Source organism: Callorhinus ursinus, unplaced genomic scaffold, assembly GCF_003265705.2.
Source record: "Callorhinus ursinus isolate GAN/ISIS: 27379988/994484 unplaced genomic scaffold, GSC_fseal_2.0 scaffold6, whole genome shotgun sequence".
Classification (NCBI taxonomy): Eukaryota; Metazoa; Chordata; class Mammalia; order Carnivora; family Otariidae; genus Callorhinus; species Callorhinus ursinus.
Window position 1 is genome coordinate 29,764,011 of NW_027397068.1, and position 23,099 is coordinate 29,787,109.

Here is a 23,099-nt window from a genome sequence, read left to right on the forward strand (position 1 = left end):
GTGTTGACATTAACAACTTCACTGCAGCTTTTCTGTGGTGAGACCTCAAATCCAGCTCTTGACTCTTTCTAGACTGCACTGTATTCGTGAAGCCCTATAGATAGAGTCTCTCTGTGAGGGAAACTCTGCATTCATTCCCCCATTCTTAGCTAAAATATGTAGGTAGAAGTAATCCAGAAATCTCTGTAACCTTGTATGTTTAGGCTGGGATTTGTACCTTAGACTCCTACGAGTCAGTCTTAGACAATTTCAAAAGATGTTGAAACCAAAAAATAATTATGAAGGTGGTCGAGTCTGACTACAGTAGAATGGGTGTTCCCAGGCTCTGTGTGAGGCTGGTTCCCATACGCTGTTTCTGACTGTCTAAGGAGTGACTTGTTACTGCTTTTATTGTGGCCCCTGGGTTTCCCAACCTTTCTGGTTAATACATTATTTTTACTCATAGATTGGTAGCTCAGTGGGGAGATTTTTTTGGTAGAAGTTTAAATTATAGACTGCTTTATGCTCTACCTTGTTATTCTCACTGAGTATTGTATATTCACATTGACTTTTTTGTTGCTGTTACTGTGAAAAAGATAAAACTCTCTGTTCCTTATACACTTTGTCAGTTTAAGGTGTTTGAACAATTTGAATTTATTTCTCTTCCCATTCTAGCTATGTGATTTCAGGAGATGGAAATGGAAAATTGAACATCTGGGACTGGAAGACCACAAAACTCTATAGTCGATTTAAAGCTCATGATAAAGTGTGTATAGGTGCAGTGTGGCATCCTCATGAAACATCTAAAGTCATAACATGTGGTTGGGATGGTCTCATTAAATTGTGGGATTAATGAGATTAATCCTTATCTAGGCTCATTTTTTGATCCAATTTCATATTTAACTATATTTAATTATTAAATGTGTTGGACGACAACTCGATTTACAAATTATGATTTCCTTACATGGCCTTATGAAGTTGACCCATTGTTTAAAAATATTTTTTTTTTGTAAATTTGGCTCATATAATTTCATTGGCAACTTCATTTTGTTCTTTATAGATGTTATTTATACAGAGAATGACCATTGACTTTCTATGTGGTGAGTAGTTGTTGGCAGGCAGTTTGGGTTTACCCCCCTTGACATACTGAAAGGATCTCTTTGGAGCTGAGGAAGAATCCCTGGTTGATTTGGTGTTTTAAAGGAGGTAATACAATTAATGACAAATAATTCTGAAAGGCACCGTGTTTACCTCTTCAACAAAAAGGGAGGTAAGGAACAGAGACGATGTTATTTAATGTGAATCTGAAAGAAGGTAAAACCACCCACAATTACTGTTCCCATTATTTTTGGTTGGTCAAGTTCAGATCTTTTGGATTCAAGAGTTCTATTTTTTATGACATATATTGTATGTTTACTTGTAAGCCAGCAATCTTCTCTGACTGCAGCATTCCTCTAACTATTAAACAATGGAAAATAAACAGTCCAGAGTTTTTTCCTTGGCTTTCTTCCCAATCAGTATAGATAGGACTATATATAAGCAGAGAATTATGTTATTTTTGAAGGTGAAACTCAAGAGAATTGAGTCAAGACTTTGAGTTTTATTTGTATTTACTATATGTAAGGACCTGGCTACACTTCCAGAAATCAGGGTCTCCTAGGTCATCGATTCACAGATGTTACTACTGAAATACTCCTCATAGGAGCTAGGGTATAAGGGCATCATCCAAAATGTCAACTTGTAATTTCTTTGAAGTGGTATGTTTTATCTTTAAAATTACTCTGATTTTGCTTATGAATATATGCAACAGAACTTTTTAAAGATTAGAAAAATTTTTAACTTCTTTCCAAATCTTTGAATAAAATTGACACTCCAGAAAGATGGCTATGGTTCCCCTGTTTGAGAAGCAATAACTGGTTGGTTTAAAAAAAAAAAAAAGTTTAAGAACTTCAGATTGTGAAATCAAGATAGTAGCTAATAGCACTTTGGTTGACAAGCCGTTTCTCCTGTTTTATTAAAAATCTCTGTAAGATATTTGAAAATTTGAATGTGCTTTGAAATAATTTCAGTACCATGCTTCAAAACATTGGTTCATAAGCTGCTCAGAGTGCCAACTTGGAGAACAAAATCATGTTGAATGTTGATATCCTAAGGGCATTAGCTCTGAGCCCTGGACTGTCAATAGCAATTCATGCTCCTAGTGCTTAGAACTTCCATTTTTAAAAACTAATTTTTAAAAAGGCCTGGTCTAGATGACCTGGCACTATGGCCACATATAAATAAATTTCAAAGAAGAAGATAGAAAAAGGGAATTAAAAAATGGTAAGACACATTATTTTGGGGCACACAGACACTCAAAGAAATGAGAATGCACTGCCTGGCTGCTACCTTTCTGTATCTGCCAGCAAGAGAAGCTGCACTTCCTGAAGAGGGAGGAGGAGTTCACAGAATACCTTTTCTTTAGTCCCAAACCACTGGTTTTAACAAATGTGAATGATTGAAATGTAATGGGACAGAAAGAATTAATCATACATTTAAACTATCTCATTCAGCATCAGTATTGTATATGTTACAAATCATAATTTCTAAATCTGGTTTTATTTTATTGTGTTTTTGACTGTTTCTAAACTAAGTAACTGTACATAAAAGTTGTCTCTTTTTTTAAAAAAGATCATATTTTTAAATAAAGCATTTTTTCTATAAAGTGTTATCATAATTTTTATTCTTAGTCTTAAGTCTTAACTGTTGAGACAACATATTAAACCATCTGCAGATTTTAAATGGGTCATTTTTATTTTATGGGGAGAAATGATGCTTTAGAGGTGGGGATGAGATATTAATATGGTATGTTAATGGGTTTGTTCTAGTTACCTAACAAAAATACAGGGCATTGCGCTGAGAGCACACAGATTAAGTCTAACACATTCCGTATTTGTTCACTTAGTGGTGGCACTGAGTTAGGACTGCACCCATTTCAGAGTACACAGATGAGTGGGGTTCTTTTCCAGCTTAAAAAAGTTTCAAGATCATGTTGTTACTGGAATTAAGTGGTTACCTTCTGGCCCCTTTTCCCCACTGCAACCTTCTTATCACACCCAGGACAGATTTCCTTCCTAAGGTTAGAATAAAAGTGATGCTTTACTGAAAGTTTTAATCAAGTGAATATTTAAATATTGAAGCACAAACTGGGAATATTTTGTCCTTATAAGGAGACAGTTTTAAGATGAAGAACAGGGAATAGCATCAAACAGGCACTTCTCTTAAGTAAAAAAGTATAGAGTGATACTTGACGATGTATCATGAGGCTGGTCGATGTCCTTATTAGCATGTTTATAAATTACCAGAAGGAAAACAATGACAGTGAAATACTAAACTCTTGAATGACAGCCGTAAGGACTGCAGCACTAGTAAAGATAGAAGGCTTTCCTTGAAGAATGGTATTCCTCGGCACAGACTGAGAGCCATCTGCATCAGAATCACCCAGAGATTGTGTTGCTCACTGAGATACAGGAGAGGAGAAAACGGAGTTAGTTGGAGGAGCCATAACGAATTCAGGTATGGGGAAGGCACGTGCGAAGGGCCATCCAGGTCCACGTATCCAGCAGCAGTATTCAATTTGGGTCTCAAGGTGAGACTTAGGGAACGCCGATGGTGTGTGCCATCAAAGATGCATGTTTTCCACGTTTTGACATCTCTGAAATTAGGGCTATGTCTTAAAGTCAGTGATGTGTCATGGTTTAATTGGCAGCATTCTCTCTTAGTGGATCATACATTAATCAATGAAATATAGTAGAAATAAGGCAAGTGCTAAGGGACCCATGAAGGAGAAGAGAGGATCCAATAGAAAGAAGGTTCTCACAGCACGTGGCTCAAATTCATGAGAGCCCATGAATTTTCAGAGAACACCCATGTTCTCAAATGTTCATTTGATCAATGGGTAAGTAAAGTGAATGAATGAACAAAAAATTACAACTGAGAAATACGTAGATATTTATATTGATATATATTTGAATGTATATTAATGTGGATATACAAAAATATGTGTATATTCATTCACTGGGTCAAACTCAGCACTTTTAGCAAGATCCCCGGTGGACAGACACACTAGGAATGAGAATCAGTGCAGTAGAGTCTAGCTTGAATATTTCAGAAATGGCACTGTTTAGTCCACATAAGAGAAATTTTGATAACCAGAAATAAATACATGCATGTGTGCATGTATTTACATGCATCTATGTATTATTGTAGGTTTGCGTGTATATATATATATATATATACACACGCATATATGTATGTGAAGATATGTATGTATATACATTTTCTATATTTCTCTGTTCATAATCACTTTATTAATTGTAGAAACAGCTATCTCAACCTAAACACTGCCATTTTATCTGGAACTTAAGGGAAAGGCCGTTGCAACTTGCAGCCAGAGTCCTTAGAGGGGCTCTATTTTTAGTGACAAAGAAAGAGAGAACTCCTTTGCTTGCACACCTTCCTGGAACTGCAATCACAATCTTTAAGGTCTGAGGGACTAACTCAAATCTCAAATATTTTTTAAGTACATGTTCCAGGATAGTGCTAATAGAAAATGTGAGCCATGTGTGTAACCTTTTTTCATGTGTACAATTTTTAACTTTCTAATGGCCACATTAAAAAAAAAACGGGATAGAAATATATCCAAAGTATTATTTCACCATTCAGTTATTTTTTTAAAAGGTCGATTTAGGGATGGCTGGGTGGCTCAGTTGGTTAAGCGTCTGTCTTTGGCTCAGGTCATGATCCCAGGGTCCTGGGATTGAGTCCCACATCAGTCTCCTTGCTCGGTGGAAAACCTGCTTCTCCCTCTGCCTGCCACTCCCCCTGCTTGTACTCTCACGCTTTCTATCTCACTCTCTCTCTGGAAATAAATACAGCATGAGCTGGGGGGGAGGGGCAGAGGGAGAGGGAGAGAGAGAATCTCAAGCAGACTCCCTGCTGAGCACGGAACCTGATGTGGGGCTTGATACCAAGACCCAGAGATCATGACCTGAGCTGAAATTAAGAGTCAGCAGACGCTTAACTGACTGAGCCACCCAGGCGCCCCTCTATTTTTTAAATAAATATTTTACTTTCCTCATACTAAGTCTTTGAAATCTGGTGTATATTTCACACACAACAGCATGTCTCAATTTAGACACTAAATATTCATCAGATATTTTACCTGTTTCACACCAAGTTGATTTACATGCCCAAGTTGCTGCAAGTATATCTGAGTTTTCTAATAACTGAATCAGGTAGAAGTTTTTAAATTTAAGTTACTTAAAATTCAATTCCTCAGTCATATTAGCCACATTCTAAGTGCTCAATAGCAACCTGCAGCTAATGACTGCCATATTACACATAACAGGTCTAGCACCACTTTTTACACCCATAGCTCAAATATTCAACTTTACTGCTTCATCTTCAGACTACTCAAAATACGTTAAGAATATAAATTTTTCTGTGCTACATTTTGGGTAGTTTCCTCAGTTTATCTTCCAGTTTGCTTTGCAGTCTCTTCAGCTGTATCTAATCTGCCACTTAATCCATTAAATCTATTCCAATGACTTTCCCTTTATGAAAGGTCTAGTTATACTTTTTTATATTTACCTGTTCTTCATATATCATTTTCTTAAGGTTTCTATATAGTCTTCTGTGCCTTTTTTTTTTTAGATTTTATTTATTTATTTATTTATTTATTTATTTATTTATTTATTTGATAGAGACAGCGAGAGAGGGAACACAAGCAGGAGGAGTGGGAGAGGGAGAAGCAGGCTTCCTGTGGAGCAGGGAGCCCGATGCGGGGCTCGATCCCAGGACCCTGGGATCATGACCTGAGCCGAAGGCAGATGCCTAACGACTGAGCCACCCAGGCGCCCGTCTTTTATGCCTTTAATCATTTTAAACAATTTATATTAAACTTAAGACTTGTTATGTCAAGTTCTTGGGTTGAAAACCCCAGTGTTTATTGTGTATGTCAACTCTACCTCATGGTGGGTCACTTCCTTGTCAGTTGTAACTTTTTATTAGGAATTCATCTTAAATGCGCTTGTTTTTTCTTCTTTTTTTTTCTTTTTTCTTTTAAAGATTTTATTTATCCATTCATGAGAGACAGAGAGAGAGAGGGGCAGAGGGAGAAGCAGGCTCCCAAGGAGCAGGGAGCCTGATGCGGGACTCGATCCCAGGACCCTGGGAGCATGACCTGAGCCGAAGGCAGACACTTAACCATCTGAGCCACCCAGGCACCCTGTTTTTTCTTTTTTGAAGAAATCCTTTGTAGCCTGAGCTGAAGAGCCCCTTCACAGTCATTTTACATCCGTTTCTGCCATATACCCTTATGTATACTCCCTGTTGTTTAATCTTAATTTCTCAGCTTATAATTGCTTAAAAGGCAAACATAAACTTATCTCCAGCAGAAAACAACAATTATATTTCTCAGCTTATGGTTTTCTTCACCATGAGATTAATATAAATTCAACTCTGTAAACAGGCCAGAGGTTTCAAATTCTCACGGGAAACTTTTAGTTCCTCCCAGAGCTACAGCAAGGATAGGCTTTCTTATGCTGGGGGTGGGGATGAGGGAGGGAGGTTTTTTAGGACTCTTGCATTGAGGTAATGTAGCACTCCCAGGGTCCCACTGTGCAGGTGTCTCCATGCCGATCCTTTCCCCCAGCACAGCCTTATCTCCAGTGCTTTAGGCCTCTAGCACCACTGGTACGCTAAACTCTAGGACTACAGAGTAGGTTCTTGCTCTACCTACCTGTCTGGTTCTAGGCTCCCTCTGAGCTTCGTGTGTCTGAAGATTTTTCTTTTCTTGGGCATTCAGCCATTCATATAAATGTATATGTACATATGTGTGTGTGTTGTGTACACACACACGCTCACACATGCACATACAGAAGGATCACCATAGATATACATACTTAATCTAGTATCTTCAGATGGTGCCACTTTCTTAGGATATTCTGTAAACAGATGTATAAACCAGTACAGTCTGAAACATTCCGGTTTTTAGAACCCTGTGAGTTTAAGGTGTTCTCCAAAGAGGTACTTGGCCTGAGGACACTTCATTTGATTGGGGAGCTATCATCACAGATTTCCTCTTTTATCCGGGCCTTTTCTTCTGAATAAGCACATCATTTGGATTCTTCTGAATTTATCCTAAGGCTTCCCTTTATAGCACACAAATCAAGAAATTACCCTACCACTGTCTAAGCCTTCTTTAATCACAAAAATCTTAGAATAAGGAGATCTTCAAGCAAGAAGAAACCTTAGAAATCAAATATTCCAACCTAAGATAAGCAACTAGGCAAATAAAGGTGATGATTTGCTCGACGCCACACAGCTAGTCAACAGCAGCATCAAAATCTTTCTCCTTTCATCCTACTGTTCTGCCTCCTCCACATAATGCAACTTAGTTGTGTATTTTTTAAACTGTCAGATTTGTGGCATAACCTTTGGGCTTCCAGCCTGCTCTCTCCGAGTTAGGTAGTTCAAAAGAAACACTCAGCTACTGAGACTGTGTTTGTTTCATCCTTTAGTAAAACAGAACCTAGCAAAAGACATTCTTTTGGCCTCTTTTGTTAGAGTTGGGTCCCATAACTGTGCCCGCAGGAATGTTGTTTGTTTTAAGAAGCATTAGCTGATTTTTGGTTTTTTTTTTTTCAAAGATTTATTTATTTGAGAGAGAGAATCTCAAGCAGACCGTGCTGAGCGGGGAGTCCGTCACGGGGCTCGATCCCATGACCCTGAGATCACAACCCTAGCTGAAACCAAGAGTCCGATGCTCAACCAACTGTGCCACCCAGATGCCCCACAAAGCATTAATTTTAATTAAACTAGCATTTCTCCATATAGTGTTAAACATAAAGTGTGACATTAAGTTTGCCTGATTTATTTTCCTTAAGGACAGAAATATAATTATCTAAAGAATTTCAATATTTTGTAAATTTAGGCAGTTTAAGAATACACTGAATCTTTGGGTTATGATTTCATGTGATAACTAAAGTTCAAATACCTCTTTCAATAAGAAAAAGACATTTTTACCTTAACTTAAATGTGTTTCTGAACTCACAAAGAAGCAGCTATTGGCTAATACAAAAAGAATTGTTATTGCTTAAAAGGCAAACATAAACTTATCTCCAGCAGAAAAGAACAATTATATTAATTGAGCCTGGAGGTACTGTTGTATTGTCAAGAATAATAATCTGTTTTAACAAGGGCTTCACTTTTAATCTGACAAAATGTGATGATGAGGCTGGCTCCCTGGTATTAATCCAAGCTTTGCAAAAACCAAATATGTAATACTTAGGAAATACAAATCTTGTACTGTGTTTACTATATTCTAAAATCGTATAGCCAAGGCAGAAATGGCTTACATGAATAATTAATTTGGACTAAACACTGTAAACTCATGAATTTACTTTTGTTCTACCCTAATACAGATCAGTGGTCCTTCAGAGAATTCTAACAGACGTTTGTTTACTTCTTCCTGACTTTCTTCATTTTAACATATCAAATAGTTACAAATATTTATATGATAACCTGTTATAGCTGCAACAAATACAATCACTCTAAGAGAAGGGGAAAGGGAAATATTTTTTCTTTGTGACACAGTTTGTGTGAAATTCTTACGTATGTCTTATATGTCTTTCACCTAAACAAGGTTTTTTTGAGCATTGCTCTGGTAAGATGAGGCCCATGTATCTGCAGGTCAAAGACTACTTGGAAAACAAAGGAAACACTCCATTTCCAAGTGACTGTGCCCTTTCTAAAACCTAAGAGGAAAGTGCCACATAGTGGGACAAGCCAGGGCCAAGAGCTGCTTCCAGGCCTTGCAAGAGCTTTTCTGGCAACCTGAAATATTGACAGAGAAGTCGCTGGGTCCCCCTCTTCTTGCAGGAAGTCTCCATTTGGCAGGCATATTTTAATTAAACGGATTTTTTTTTAAGATTTTATTTATTTGACAGAGGGAGACACAGTGAGAGAGGGAACACAAGCAGGGGGAGTGGGAGAGGGAGAAGCAGGCTTCCTGCTGAGCAGGGAGCCCAACGCGGGGCTGGAGCCCAACGCGGGGCTGGAGCCCAACGCGGGGCTCGATTCCAGGACCCTGGGATCATGACCTGAACCGGAGGCAGACGCTTAACAACTGAGCCACCCAGGCACCCCTTAAATAGATTATTTAAACTCAACCTGCATGCTACAAAAATGTCCCAACTCTAACTGATTTGCAGGTCTGATGTTAGTATATTTGTAGTTTCCGCCACCCCCACCCCCCCCCTTTACTAATAAGGAAGCAAAAATACGTCCTTTGGGAGTGGCATCTTACATCTGTTAGAAGCTATTGAGGCAGCACTGTGGAGGGAAGGGGACCAGCACAGGCTTTGGATCTGAAAGATCGGAGAGGTGGATTCCTACTCTACCATCTATTAGTGGCATCATCTGAATAAGCTATTTAACCTCCCAGAGTTTCCTCACTTGTATAATCAGGAAAACTCCACTTCCGTATGGAGTTCCTGGGAGAATGAGGAACCATCTCTGCCCAGTGCTGGGCACAAAGGATGCTCTCAATAGCAGCTCTTGACTTTGCCTCTTCCCTGTGTTCTGTGTGTGTTGCTCTTGTGGGGGTTACAGTGGTGGTGGTTCTTGTTTTGCCTTCATAAGCAGGATCTTCCCAGATGGCAGTGCGTGGTACCCCAGACCCTTGCTCGTGGCCTGCCAGTTCTCCACGGGGGATGGCTTTGCCCCCGAGGGGACATTTGACACTGTCTGCAGATGTCTCTGGTTGTCACAGCTGAGTGGGGGAGAGGGAGAGGTGCTCCTGGAATCTAGTGGAGAGAGCCAGGGATGCTGCTAAACATTCTACAAGGCACAGAACAGCCTTCCCTCCCCCAACAAGTAATTATCCAGCCCAAAATGGCAATCTGTGCTGAGGTTAAGACACCCCAGCCTACACAATAAGCATAATAAATTTCAGAGGCAGGGAAACCATAGCAACAGTCAGGATATTCATCATAAATTTCAAACTATCCATGAAGGGAATGAAGGACAGTCTTAGAAATAAGCATAAAATAAGTACAAAAAACTATTGAACAAGCTGCCTTGTAGGTGGGTGTGGGTGTGTGGGTTTGTGATTTATTTTGAGTTTGTCGTTTTTTTAACAGTACAGCCATTCTTGCTTCAGATAATATATATATATATATATATATATATATATATATATATATATATACACACACATATAGTGTGTGTGTGTGTGTGTGTGTGTGTGTGTGTATGTGTGATGAAGTCAATGTTCTGCACCACCAATCTGGAATAAATGGGGACTTGCCCTGTACAAAAGGGGCTTTCAGTGATTCCATCAATCTTCAATCCCCTGAATTGAAAGTCTTAACATGGGTGTGTGCGTACCTAAAGTCTGAACAGACTGGACACATAAGACTAGAACACTTCATACTTTGGTGTACAAGAAGGTTTACAAGGTTTAATGGATAAAAAGGTTTATTGTATATACTTCAGTGTATAAAATTTTGATTAAAAAAATAAAAGAGAGAATCTGTGATATAATCCAAGCAGGAACCAGACTAAAGTTAACTTTGTTTTGAAGGCAATACCACGCACACTAAGCATTAAACCACTTCAGAGTTTTTCATGGACCCCTTGTGCTTTTGAGATACCTGTGGACATGGAGAGCAATTTAGCCGCTACTTTTTAACCGATTCAAGCTGGTTCTCCCACCTCAATGACTTTTACTAGTGTACTATGTGTTTTAAAGTAAAAAGCTTATTTGTATTTTTAAAAATTCAGAAAGTCTTGTTCCCTTTTGAACTGAAGTGAGTAAGATCATCTAACTCTACTATATTTTGGTTTCTCACTTGAGGGCATGGTATTTTCAAACCACTGCAAGAAACAAAAAGCCAACCCAGGGAACATCTGGGGTAGAAGGAGGTAAAAAACGGGAAGAAGGGATAAAGTCTAGTAGCAACCAGCATTCTACTCTCTCCCCAAATTTCTTGAACAAACAATGGATATATAGTTTTCCTGCTCTCTCTCATGATGTAAAAAATGCCAGAAAATATACTTAATTTATAATAAGGTAATAATTTGGTTTGTTTTTATGCTATTCAATTGACTTATTTGAAATAGAATTTTTGAAAATCATTCATGGGGGGTGAATGTCTGATCCCGTAAATGAAAATGATGGAGATCATTTGAAGTACTGAGAACCTACATTTTCTGTTTAATTTTTAAAAATACGGAAAGGATTGGTGTTACTGAAACACTATGTAAGCATCCCAGGAAAGAGACAGACTTTGACTCTCAGGCCACGGTCTTCTAACAATGCCAACTGGCAGTAGAGAAAAACTCACTTAATCTTTGACATAATGTATTAAAAAAAAAAAAATTTTGACAGCATAGGCAAGGCTGTGGTTGGGAAATCAGGTCTGAAGTCAGTGGAGGCAACAGCAAAGACACCCAAATTCTGCTTTGTGCTTAGTTTCACAGGAACGAAAGGGGATTTAAGGCTGAGTCTGAAAAGAATCCTGAGTTGAAGTTCTAGATAGTCTAGTCTTTTAAGCTCAGTAACAGAATTTGGTGTGTCTGAGTCCCCAGAAACCAGAATCAGGGGTGCTTATAAAGCCACAGCATAGCCTCAGCAAAGGCTGAGGAGGAATGAGTGAAACCTACAAGGTCCTAAAGAATGTCATTGACCAGGTGAACAAGAAAAACCCTGAAAGAAGGTAGTGAAAGTCAAAGGAAAGGCCCTCTTTTAAACGGTAACTTACAAACTTAAGAATCTCATCAACTCAGTAAAAATGGAAATGTTAGGTAATTTCTTCCTCATGTTGGTGAATTCATGGATTTTAGATACATAATGAACCTTAGGGAACACAGATAAGTAGAGGGTTATCTTCCCGGTTAAAACGAAGAAGGACAAGCATCCCCGCTCTGTTGGAGGCAAACGGGAGAAAGGCCCAGGCTTTGGGCAGATGGAGATGCACTCCTGTGGCACTCTGGTGTCCATCCCATCCACAGGTCTTAACTATGTGCCTACCACAGGGCAGGTGCCAGGCTACGTGCACTACAAAGGCAATAACACGACCCCCGCCTGGAGCAGCTAACAGGCTGGTGGGAGGAGACTGGCCAAGGACACGCCTCATTCTGCAATTATTTCCTGGAGTTCTCCATGAGGTCCTGCACCCTAGGTCCATCTTGTATTCACCCAACTCAGAGTATAACAGCTACTTGCATTGAAAATGTCTTTCTTCAGGAACAGCTGGGGTTTAGACAAGTCTTTGTAACTATGAAAAAGCCTGAAACCCTTTAGTTCTAACTCTTTGAGGAGGCTGTACCAGAATCGCACGACACTGCTATCCCCACCACTGACCTCAAACCCGGGCCAGTGCAGATGGATCTCAAAGGTGAGCTGCCCGATTTGTTCCAGGACATCTTCCAGAATAAGATTTTCTAAAACTTTCCATTCTGCACTCTCCAAATCTGCTTTGAGAACATCAATCTGTAACAAAACGATGAAATGAGATCAGCAGATTCAATAAACGTTGTTAAAAATACCATCTTGACCTCAGGCGCACTGCTGTATAACTAATGACCTCCTACAAAAGCAGAATGTTTCAAATTTTAGAGTTAGAGGTCTTTTTCAACGGCCACTAATGACATGAGTTTCCTCATCTCACTCCACGCCAAATGTTAGTATACGAAGAATGAAATGCCAGTCGGAAATCATAAAGGACACTCCTACTTTCTGCCCAGTGGGGACGGATGCCTGAGAAGGAGACGCTGGAGCGTATGTTTCACGGAGCTGCGTGCCCCCAGCCTCTCCCCGACAACCCAGACTCTGCTCGCAGGAACCCAGCCATGTCAGGACAGCATGGTGGCCCATGGGGAGGCACAGACAAAGGGCCACCGTCTGCTGGGACCGCCTCACAAACCTCAGCCCCCTCCAGTTTCTCAGGACTGGAAGCCAGGGAGAGTTCTCAGGTATCTGAATATTAGACTAGTAAAAAAAAAAAAAAAATTATTATCCCATGATTTCTTTTAACACCATACACCAGCACAGCATCCTAAAGAGGGGGAAAAAGGCAACACCATTCTCTCTTCGTTTAATGAACCTAAGTTCACACTCTAGGTAAGATGAAATACGGGGAGAAGAGGAGGATAGGAGAGATTTTGCAATTAATTAAATTATGAGAATCAGCTCATTTTTGCTGGCTTTGCTATTAGAATAACAGAAGCCCAAAGGCCTCCAGAAAGCAATGAAAGCTAAGTACTGACTGAGCGCTTGTATGCGCCTGGCACCGTACAAGGTGCTTCGCTTGCAATATCCCTTTACTCCTCTCAACAAATCTGCAAGGCTGATTCTGTTGCTATCCCTGTTTGAAGTTTAGGAAACCAGACTCAGTAACCTATCCCCAGTCACACAGCTGGAGAGGCAGTGGTGACATGTGAACTGAGTATGTCCACATGGCCCATGTTCTTACCCACTACATGATGCTGACTCCCCATAAACCACAAGCGGAAAAAGGGTAACTCAGATTCCCTAAAAGGCTTTTGGTTTAGAAAATAAAGTGCCATTAGAGAGTGAATAAGGGCCCGTGAGTAGAAGTCTTGTTATCAATATCCCCAGTTTCCATTTGCAGAGCAGTTTACAGCTTAAAGAATTACTTTCTACATACATCATCTCAGTGAAACAGCCCTATATGCAGACGAGGCCTTGGTAAAAACGACTTTGGGCTGCCAGCATTGCTCGTGTGATTTCAGAGTTGGGTGAAGGAGAAGATGGATAGGATTTAGACATAACTTCTCCAGGAAAATGGTCCTTGCCCAGTACCCTCACATCCCAAGGGAGATGCCCTCTTTCACCATCTTGCCTTGGACAGTAAGTAGCACCTCATGGTCCACCAGGGAAAGAGTGATGGCAACACCCCAAGAATACCAAGAGGCCTCAGAATCATCTAGATATCTGTAAACCAGCCTTTCCAAACTCAAAGAGAAAAGGTAAAAGGAAAAACAAAACAAAAAACTTCCTTTTCTGAAAGGAACCAAAGGCAGATTCTATGCAAACGTGCACAAGGCACAAGGCTAAGATAATTCTTGTCAACTGGACACAAAAGAATTAACTCACTTTTTTTCATCTCTGCGGCCCTGCCACTTTCTTGACTTTGTTTAATCATTGAAATTTTAAGCAGAATATTCTTGAATTGGGGTAATTAAACTGCCAAAAGAAGTATGTATTTAAAAACTTTACAAAATTGGGGGCACCTGGGTGGCTCAGTTGGTTAAGCGTCTGCCTTCGGCTCAGGTCATGATGCCAGGGTCCTGGGATCGAGCCCCGCATGGGGCTCCCTGCTCGGCGGGAAGCCTGCTTCTCCCTCCGTCTGCTAGCAGCTCCCCCTGCTTGTGTTCCCTCTCTCACTGTGTCTCTCTCTGTCAAATGGATAAATAAAATCTTAAAAAAAAAAAAAAACTTTACAAAATTGTCTAATTAGTACAAAAAATAGCCAAAACTCAAAATCAACATTTCATGTCAATTCACATAGTTAAGAATTTTTTAAAATCCTTATAGATGTATTTCTACCATGGTTTTCTGTGAGTTCACATATGCTGAATGTGATCAATACATCAAACTATTAAGGGACAGGGCAAAGTTAATCAGCCTGCAACTGACCTAAAAACTACACTGGTGAAGATAGAGGAATATATGCTTCATTTTTTTCCAAACATATTTTTAAAATAAGCTATCAATCAGAAGTTATGAGCAACAGAAAAAAAACAAATTAGGATAAATCATAGCAAATATACGCTTACTGCGAAAATCCAATTTCACTTAACAAAATGCTGTCCTATCAAAAGAGCAGAAAGTACTCTCAAATACGACCACATTGCCAACCCCTTTTGATTCCAATGACTGGAAATTCTCCACTTCAATCAGAATTGAGTAGGTTGATCTAAATCACACGGCCAAGGATGGCGCAGGACCGAGGAGCTCATAAACTTCTTCCCTGACTTCCAGCCTGAAAACACAACCAGCCAAATGCTGTGAATAAAACATGGGTTTCTTTCCCTCTGTGCTTTTTCCATTTTTTGTATTTCAGAATGTTCTCTCACCACAACTATTCTGCAAATGTAATTTCCATTATTACTGCATAATGCATCCAATATTATTGTTTGTATAAGGCACTGAACATTTCTGCATCAGGTACACCTCTTTTAAGACTCCAACATCAGCTTTCAACAATCATGGCCCTAAAAATCATTACAAAAAATGATTACATCGGAATAATCAAGGGCCAGTCCGAATCCAGTCAGGTTAAGTCAGGTTTCTTGAGAAAAACAAGGTGTTAACTCTGTGTAAACTCTGCAATAACGAAAGACATATTCTTGGGTGGAAGGGTCTCGAAGAAGGTCGATCAAACAACGTATCTGCTACAATTTCAGAGGCATTAAAAAGGTCCTCCTATCAAAAAGTATCTCCTTTCCCTTGTGCCTGAAATACCCAATAAATCGCCCTTCCCAGAACTTTTTGAGGAAATGAGAATTTTTAATTTTAACTGGATTAAGGTGTGAGGCCGTTTGGCAGCCCCCACATCATGGACACAAGCTTCTGTCTGCATTCAGCCACCTGGAACTGCAGAGATGGGAAAAAGTAGGCAAAGGGGCACTGGCCTTTGTACTAGTTTGCTAGGGCTGCTATTAAAAAGTACCACAAATTGTGGGGCTTCAGCAACAGTAATGTACTGTCTCATAGCTCTGGAGGCTACACGTCTGACATCGAGGTGTCCAACAGCATTGGTTCCCCTGAGAGCTACACCGGAGACTTGGTTCTGTGCCTCTCTCCTAGCTCCTGCTGTTCTGCATTACTCTGATCTATTTCTTCATCTACAGGTTGCCTGTGCCCAAATTTCCCCTCTTTATAAGGACACCAGTCATATTGGATTAGGCGCCCAGCCTACACCAGTATAACTTACTTTATTTATGTATTTATTTGTTTATTTATTTATGTTTAGAGACAGGCAGAGGGAGAGGGAGAAGCAGGCTCCCCGCTGAGCAGGGAGCCCGATGCGGGGCTCAATCCCAGGACTCCGGGATCATGACCTGAGCCGAAGGCAGATGCTTAACCGACAGACTGAGCCACCCAGGCGCCCCATTATGACCTCACTTAAGCTAATTACATCTGCAGTGACCCTACTTCCAATGAAGTTCATATTCTGAAGTACTAGGGGTTAGGACTTGAACATAGGAATTTGGGGTGCACACAATTCCAGCTACAACAGTGTGTGAGGTAGCTATCCCTGTAGGAGCTTTGGCAAGGCAGTATGTGTTCTGGAGCCAATTTCCCAGCCAGTGCCTGGGGAAAGTGTCCTGTACCAGAGATCCAAGGGCCAGTGACTCTCTGAGGCAATTGTGGATGCTGTCTCGCCAGTCCCTACATCAGGCAGCCCTGACAGCTCCAACTTCGCAATATCCACGGCAGGTCAACAGGGCTCCATGGCCAATTAAAACCACCATCATAAAAGCCCTGTGCTTCGTTCCCTGGTTCCTTCCCGGCCACAGAGGCAGGCCCCAGCAGGTGCACTTTGTCTCTGGCACCGCCCCCCAATTCCCTAGCCGTTTCCCTCTCCCTCCTGGAACTCAGCAGGCACTCAACACCCTCATGCTTGCAGCTCCCCACCTGAGCCTTTTCCCTTTCAAGGGGACTCTGCAGTGGGCTAGGCAGATTGCACCGCGCACTGCAGCACCTTTAAAGGACTGGGCCTGGGACTCACCAGCACCACTTCCACTGCATTCTACTGGGCAAAGCAAATCACAAGGCCAGCCCAGATTCAAGGTGAGGTGAAACAGATTCCAGCCCTTGAGGGGAAGAGTGGCATACACAGAAAGGAAGAGACAAACTGTTCATGGTCATGGTTGCAAATAATTGACCCCGGTGATTAAAAGCGATATTCAAATTTATATACAAATCCATGAATGAGCCATAGTATTAGGTTAGAAGTGAACCTTTGCTGTACACAAGCAACACTCCAGGAAAAATAAATCACAAAGCCCTTATTCATCAGAATATTATTAAAGAAGGGACACTAAATAAAACATGGCATTTACTATTAGATCTGGCTTTCCTCGGACGTTGACAAAGAACCTGGGATAGTCAATGGGTTAAGGATGACTAATAAAGAAAACACTGAAAAGGACAAGTAAAATAAATACGTGTAAGTCTTAGATATCGTATTAGTGTCCCAGGGTTGCTATAACAGAATGCCACAGACTGGGGCCGGGGTTGGGGGGAGGCTTAAACAACAGATGTATTTTCTCCCAGGTCTAGAGGCTGGAAAGTCCAAGATCAAAGTGTGGGCAATTGTGGTTTCTCCCAAGGCTTCTCCTTGGCTCGCCCACAGCTGCTTCTGCACTGTATCCTCATACAGACTTTCGTCTGTGCTCATGCTTTCTTCCTATCTCTCCATCTTCTTATAGGGGGCGCCTGGGTGGCTTAGTCGTTGGGCGTCTGCCTTCAGCTCTGGTCATGATCCCAGCGTCCTGGGATCGAGCCCCACATCAGGCTCCCTGCTCAGCGGGAAGCCTGCTTCTCCCTCTCCCACTCCCCCTGCTTGTGTTCCCTCTCTCTCTGTCAAATAAATAAATAAAATCTAAAAAAAAAAAAAGGACACCAGTCTTATTGGATTAGGGCCCTACTCTAATGACTTCATGTAACTTTATTACTTCCTTAAGGACCCTATCACCAAATATAGTCACACTGAGGGTAAGTGCTTCAACCTAAGAATTTGGTGGGGGGTGGGGGGTATATAAAACAGGTATTTTTGTTAGAATCTATTTAGAAGCAACCGGTATTTCTCCACAAAGAGTTTTAAAACACATCCCTGTTACTGTTATGGCAGCCTGATTGCTGGAGAACCAGTAGTTCCTCCTTTGTGGTTAACGGCTAACTCCAGTTCTGGGGAGTAAAAATGCAAGCCACCTCCTTAACTGAAGATGAGTCATAGAGACTGTGGCAGATTTTCTTTTTCAAAGATGGTCTCACCATTAACTCCCATCTCCTGCTTTTCTACAGCATGGCCTTGACCCTCCTCTTATCTAGAGATGGAATTGATATTCCCTCCCCGGGGATGATTTCACAGGATGCACATCAGGCCCCCCATGTTGAAGGGCTCCATACTTGGCTTTGTTGTCACTGACTTGAAATTCTTAATAAGTTTTGAGCAAGGGACCCTGAATTTTCATTTTGCACTGGGCCCCACAAATTATGTCTCCTGTCCTGTGATGCTCCCTTGGAATCTTGATGGGCTTGTTACCATTGACTAAGAGTATGGTAGAAGTGGTTCTAGATGACATCCAAGCCTGGTCCATAAAAGCTTCTACTGTGTCCAGTGGTACACTCATTCTTGAAAACTTTAGCTCCCACGCCAGATATCTGACTGTCCCAAGGCCACAGTGCTGTGAGAAAGTCCAAACTAGCCCTTGCAGAGAGCCCACATGAAGAGGCCCTAAGTCAAGATGAAGAAAGAGATGCCTGGCCAACCCTGGCTGTGCCAGCCATTGTCCAACTGTAACCCCAGGAGAGATCCTGAGCCAGAACTACCCAGCAGAGCCCTTCCCAAACACTGACCCCCAGAAACTGTGATCAATAATGTAATTATCAAGGAACTTGAGTTTTGGGGATGACTCGTTATGTAGCAGTTAGATAACTAGAACAGAGACCAAGTACTATTCATGCAAAAGTTAAAGGTTACTTGTACAGTGCCAAATACTATATAGTCCAAAGCTGTGATTCCTAGAAATTCATACATATATAACCAAAAATATTCTCCTTATTAAAAAATCAATACATGGTCATTATTTAAAAATTAAAACTACAGATAAGAAAAAAGAAAAGGAGTTAAAATACCTATAATCCAGAGTTTAAAAGAGTTAACTCCTGAATACCTCTGGTATATTTCTTGCTAAACATTTTTCTTTGCCATAAACACACACACACACACAACACACACAGATCACAGCATACACAGGCATAATTCAAACACACATATTGTTTATAAAATTAGAATCATAATGTGTTTTCAAATATGCTCTTTAATGTAACAATGTAACTAACCACAAATATCTTTCCAGGCCAAGAAATTTCCATCAAAGTGTTCTCTGTGTCCCTCGGGGATTTCACAAGCATGTGATGGAGGTGGCTGGGGCCCCTGCAAGAGTGAGGGAGATGTGGGGGAGGCTCTGGATCCTCTACCTTGACTCAACAGGACCAACTCCCCTTTTCTCTCTTTTATATATTTGGACTCGACTCCCTCGCAAATTTTTACTTGAAGAAGAGCTTTCCTGCCAAGAGAAATAATTTGCCTCTATCTGTAACATGTTTTGTGATGACTTTTATATTGGTTTAATTTACTTAACCAATCCCCCTGCTGAGGGACATTGAGGGTTCATATCATCAGTTGGATGATGTGATCAACAAACCTGGAGCTAAATATCTAGGTATGTTCTTATTTTCTTAGAATAACAATACTCCCAGGAGTGGAGTAGCATGTGCCAAGGACAGGCACAGTTTACAACTTTCAAAAATTTTTCTAACCTGTAGACCCTTCCTGTACCTGCTCTTGGGAAACTGAGGACAAACCAAGTGTCGCTAAGGCTGGCCGCCCTGCACAAGACACACCGCCAAGAGCTCCCCCACTGTCATCAGCCCAGTCAGTGACCGCTTGTTTTCTTATCCTGAAGCCACGTGACACTCTGGAGCATTCCTAAACATCCCTGTGTCTCTGTGTCTGAGTGATTCACTAGATTAGACAAAAACCTGCATGCCATTTAAAGAAAGAAAAAACAGGACAAACCAATTTTAACTAAATACATGTTAAATTATTTCTATATACCTTTTTATTTAAAACACCTTAATAAAAAAATGCTTTATCTATTGTTCTCTGTTAAATCTTTCAAAGGATACAGATTCTTTTTCACACCCAGAAAATGTGTATTAAAGCTTAAAACTGGGTCTTACCATCAGTTATAAAGCTAATTAACCATTATATTCAGCAAAATCCCTGGCTACAAGCCAAAACTATAAGTAATAACAAAAAATATCAATATTAACCATCCAGCTTATCAATCAACTAACGCAGAACAAGGAACTTCCTATTCAGGCTGTAACTGACCCACAAATACACCTGCTTGCCTCAGTATCAGCTGTCTGGTTTTGGGCCAGAATCATACTCTTTATGACATTTACAGGTATATCTCATATTTTGTAAAAGTAATAGATTCCTGGAAAGGAGTGTGCAAATTGAGTTTTGTAATTGGGCTCGGTTATAAAAATTATTTTTAACCCCTCATCTAGTTATTTATGAATATTTTTAAAAATTAAATTATTATCATTACCTACCATCCCAACAGGTCAAGCGACATTCATTCCCCCATTTTCACTACAGTCTGGGTCAGTATTCAATCATAATTTTTAAATAATTATGAAAAGTTTTACCTAATGATTAAAGCAAAGTAAATCTAGGCTTTTATATATCAATTCTACTTAAAGCAAGATATATCTGCACCTACAAAATTAAAAGCTGAACACATTAAAGAAACTTAGTTTTTGAGAAAAAAAGAGAAAATGGAATCCTCCCAGGATTCCCTTAATAAAGAGGCTCCATGTCAAACTGGTTTTGAAAATGCTGCACTGAGGATCTTCAACCTCTGCCCATCCCACCCCCGCCGCCCCTGTGGTAACTTATAAAATACAGTAACATACTCAAGCATGTGAGAAACACTGCAGTTAATAAATATGTGTGGCCACAAAAAAAAAAAAAAAAGAGAGAGAGAGAGAAAATGGAAGAAATTAATTTATCTTAAATGAACAAGAGGACTAAAAGTCTCTTTAAGATCCTTAGCCTTTAAACACACTAAATCAGGCTTAATTATCACTGTTGGCTGGCAGAAATATAACATTACAAGATTTCCACTACCACCAGGGAAAGAGAGAGAAGGTTTGCCCTGAATATTACAAGAAATATGAAGGGTCACTCAAAGCTAATGTGAGATCGATTCTGAACTAATAATAAAAGAAAATAATTTTATGTAGTAATCAGATCACAGAAATGACCTCTGCAGGGAGCAACACTCTGCAAAGGAATTTTCAAGGAAATAAGGGAAACATTTACAAACAAAGACTTTTTTGTCAGATCTCCAGCCTATTCCAAAGAATACAACCTGAGGCTGCTGGGCGAGAATTTTCTGGTTTGGATGTGGTGCTATAACCTGGCCCTAGCTCTAGAAACCTAGGCCACGGACAGGGAATGGTGAGCTGCTAAGAAATCAAGAAGTCAGGAGGCACTACTGGGTATTTACCCCAAAGATACAAATGTAGTGATCCAAAGGGGCACGTGCACCCCAATGTTTATAGCAGCAATGTCCACAATAACCAAACTGTGGAAAGAGCCCAGATGTCCAGATGAGTGGATCAAGAAGATCAATGGAATATTATGCAGCCATCAAAAAAATGAAATCTTGCCATTTGCAACGACATGGATGGAACTAGGGGGTATTATGCTAAGCGAAATAAGTCAATCAGAGAAAGATAATTATCATATGATCTCACTGATATGTGGAATTTGAGAAACAAGGCAGAGGATCAGAAGGGAAGAGAGGAAAATATGAAACAAGACAAAACCAGAGAGGGAGACAAACTATAAGAGACTCTTAATCTCAGGAAACAAACTGAGGGTTGCTGGAGTGGAGGGGGGTGGGAGGGATGGGGTGGCTGGTTGATGGACACTGGGGAGGGTATGTGCTATGGTGAGCGCTGTGAATTGTATAAGACCGTTGAATCACAGACCTGCACCCCTGAAACAAATAATACATTATATGTTAATAATAACAAAAAGAAGTCAGCAGGCTACTGATTGATGTGGGAAACAAAGGCAGAAGAAAAATTATTACATTTCCTTACTACTTACAGCCCATTCACAAGTCCTTGAAACTAGCAGAGTGACATTCCTCTAGGCACTCAATTGCCTCGATGTTAATACTTTGCTACAGGCAAAAGGCGATCTTAGCCCAAGCCCCCAGGACCCTATAAGTCTCCTTTAACATACAAAGATTCCTTTGGAAACTTCCTTTATCTCTACCTCCAAGTATATGGCCCACCAATATAGATCTGAAGGGTCTCATGACTCAGCTTTTATTAGACAGTAGTAAGTGACCTTTTCCTAATAATAGCTAGCCCCCTAGAGGTCCTAGAAACCTTGCTTCCAAATTCCCTAGAGACTTACACTATCCCTAACCCCCACCCCCAACTTGAAAGTATATAATCAGTCACCCGTCACCCCCTCCCCATGCAGCTCCTTCTGCCCCCGGGTCCTGTCCCTGGGCTTTAATAAAACCAATTTTTTGCACCGAAGACATCCCAAGAATTCTTTCTTGGCTGTTGGCTTTGAACCCTAACATCTTTCCTACATCCCTGAGAACTTGTGACAGCAAAGAGCCAAGCAGTGCAAATTCCGCAGGACTGAGGAGGCAGCAAGGGACCGGGCCCAGGCAGTCAGGGAGAAGAGCAGGGGCAGCGCCAGGACTGTGACAGGCAGAGGATGTAATTTACTTATTTCTACCCACTCCCACCCCCCCCCCCCCCCCCACAGCTGAGAAGGACGCATCTGTCTCTGACCTTAGGTCAGAACCCTGTGCCACATCACCTCGTTAATTTATTTTTCGGGCCTAATCATATTTACAAAAGCATTCTCAAGTATTTCCAGAAAGAGATGGGACATTTAAAAAAAAGGCATAAACTACTCCTAAATGAATAGATGTATAAACAAATCAATAACCAAGCAAATACCCAAATAAAATGTCTCTCAGCCAGACATTTTACTCTTAGATGTGGGACTGAGTCAATCGCAGAACATGGTAAGGCCAGCCATGTGACAGAAGCTACATAAAACATGGCCTGGGGGCACCTGGGTGGCTCAGTCGTTAAGCGTCTGCCTTCAGGTCAGGTCATGATCCCGGGGTCCTGGGATCGAGCCCCGCATCGGGCTCCCTGCTCTGCGGGAAGCCCGCTTCTCCCTCTCCCACTCCCCCTGCTT

At 40.8% G+C, this 23,099-nt stretch overlaps 2 protein-coding genes across 2 annotated transcripts in view; one reads left to right on the forward strand and one right to left on the reverse strand.

The window, feature by feature from the left end:
- Positions 1–2,683, forward strand: part of CDC40 (cell division cycle 40) — a 59,285-nt gene extending 56,602 nt beyond the window's left edge. The window contains exon 15 of the mRNA XM_025863893.2: positions 655–2,683. Coding sequence (XP_025719678.1) covers positions 655–832 — 178 coding nt within the window. The 3' untranslated portion in view covers positions 833–2,683. The remainder of the gene's footprint in view (positions 1–654) is intronic.
- Positions 2,684–12,202: 9,519 nt separating this feature from the next.
- Positions 12,203–23,099, reverse strand: part of METTL24 (methyltransferase like 24) — a 95,926-nt gene continuing 85,029 nt past the window's right edge. Inside the window, exon 5 of the mRNA XM_073893774.1 lies at positions 12,203–12,517. Coding sequence (XP_073749875.1) covers positions 12,203–12,517 — 315 coding nt within the window. The remainder of the gene's footprint in view (positions 12,518–23,099) is intronic.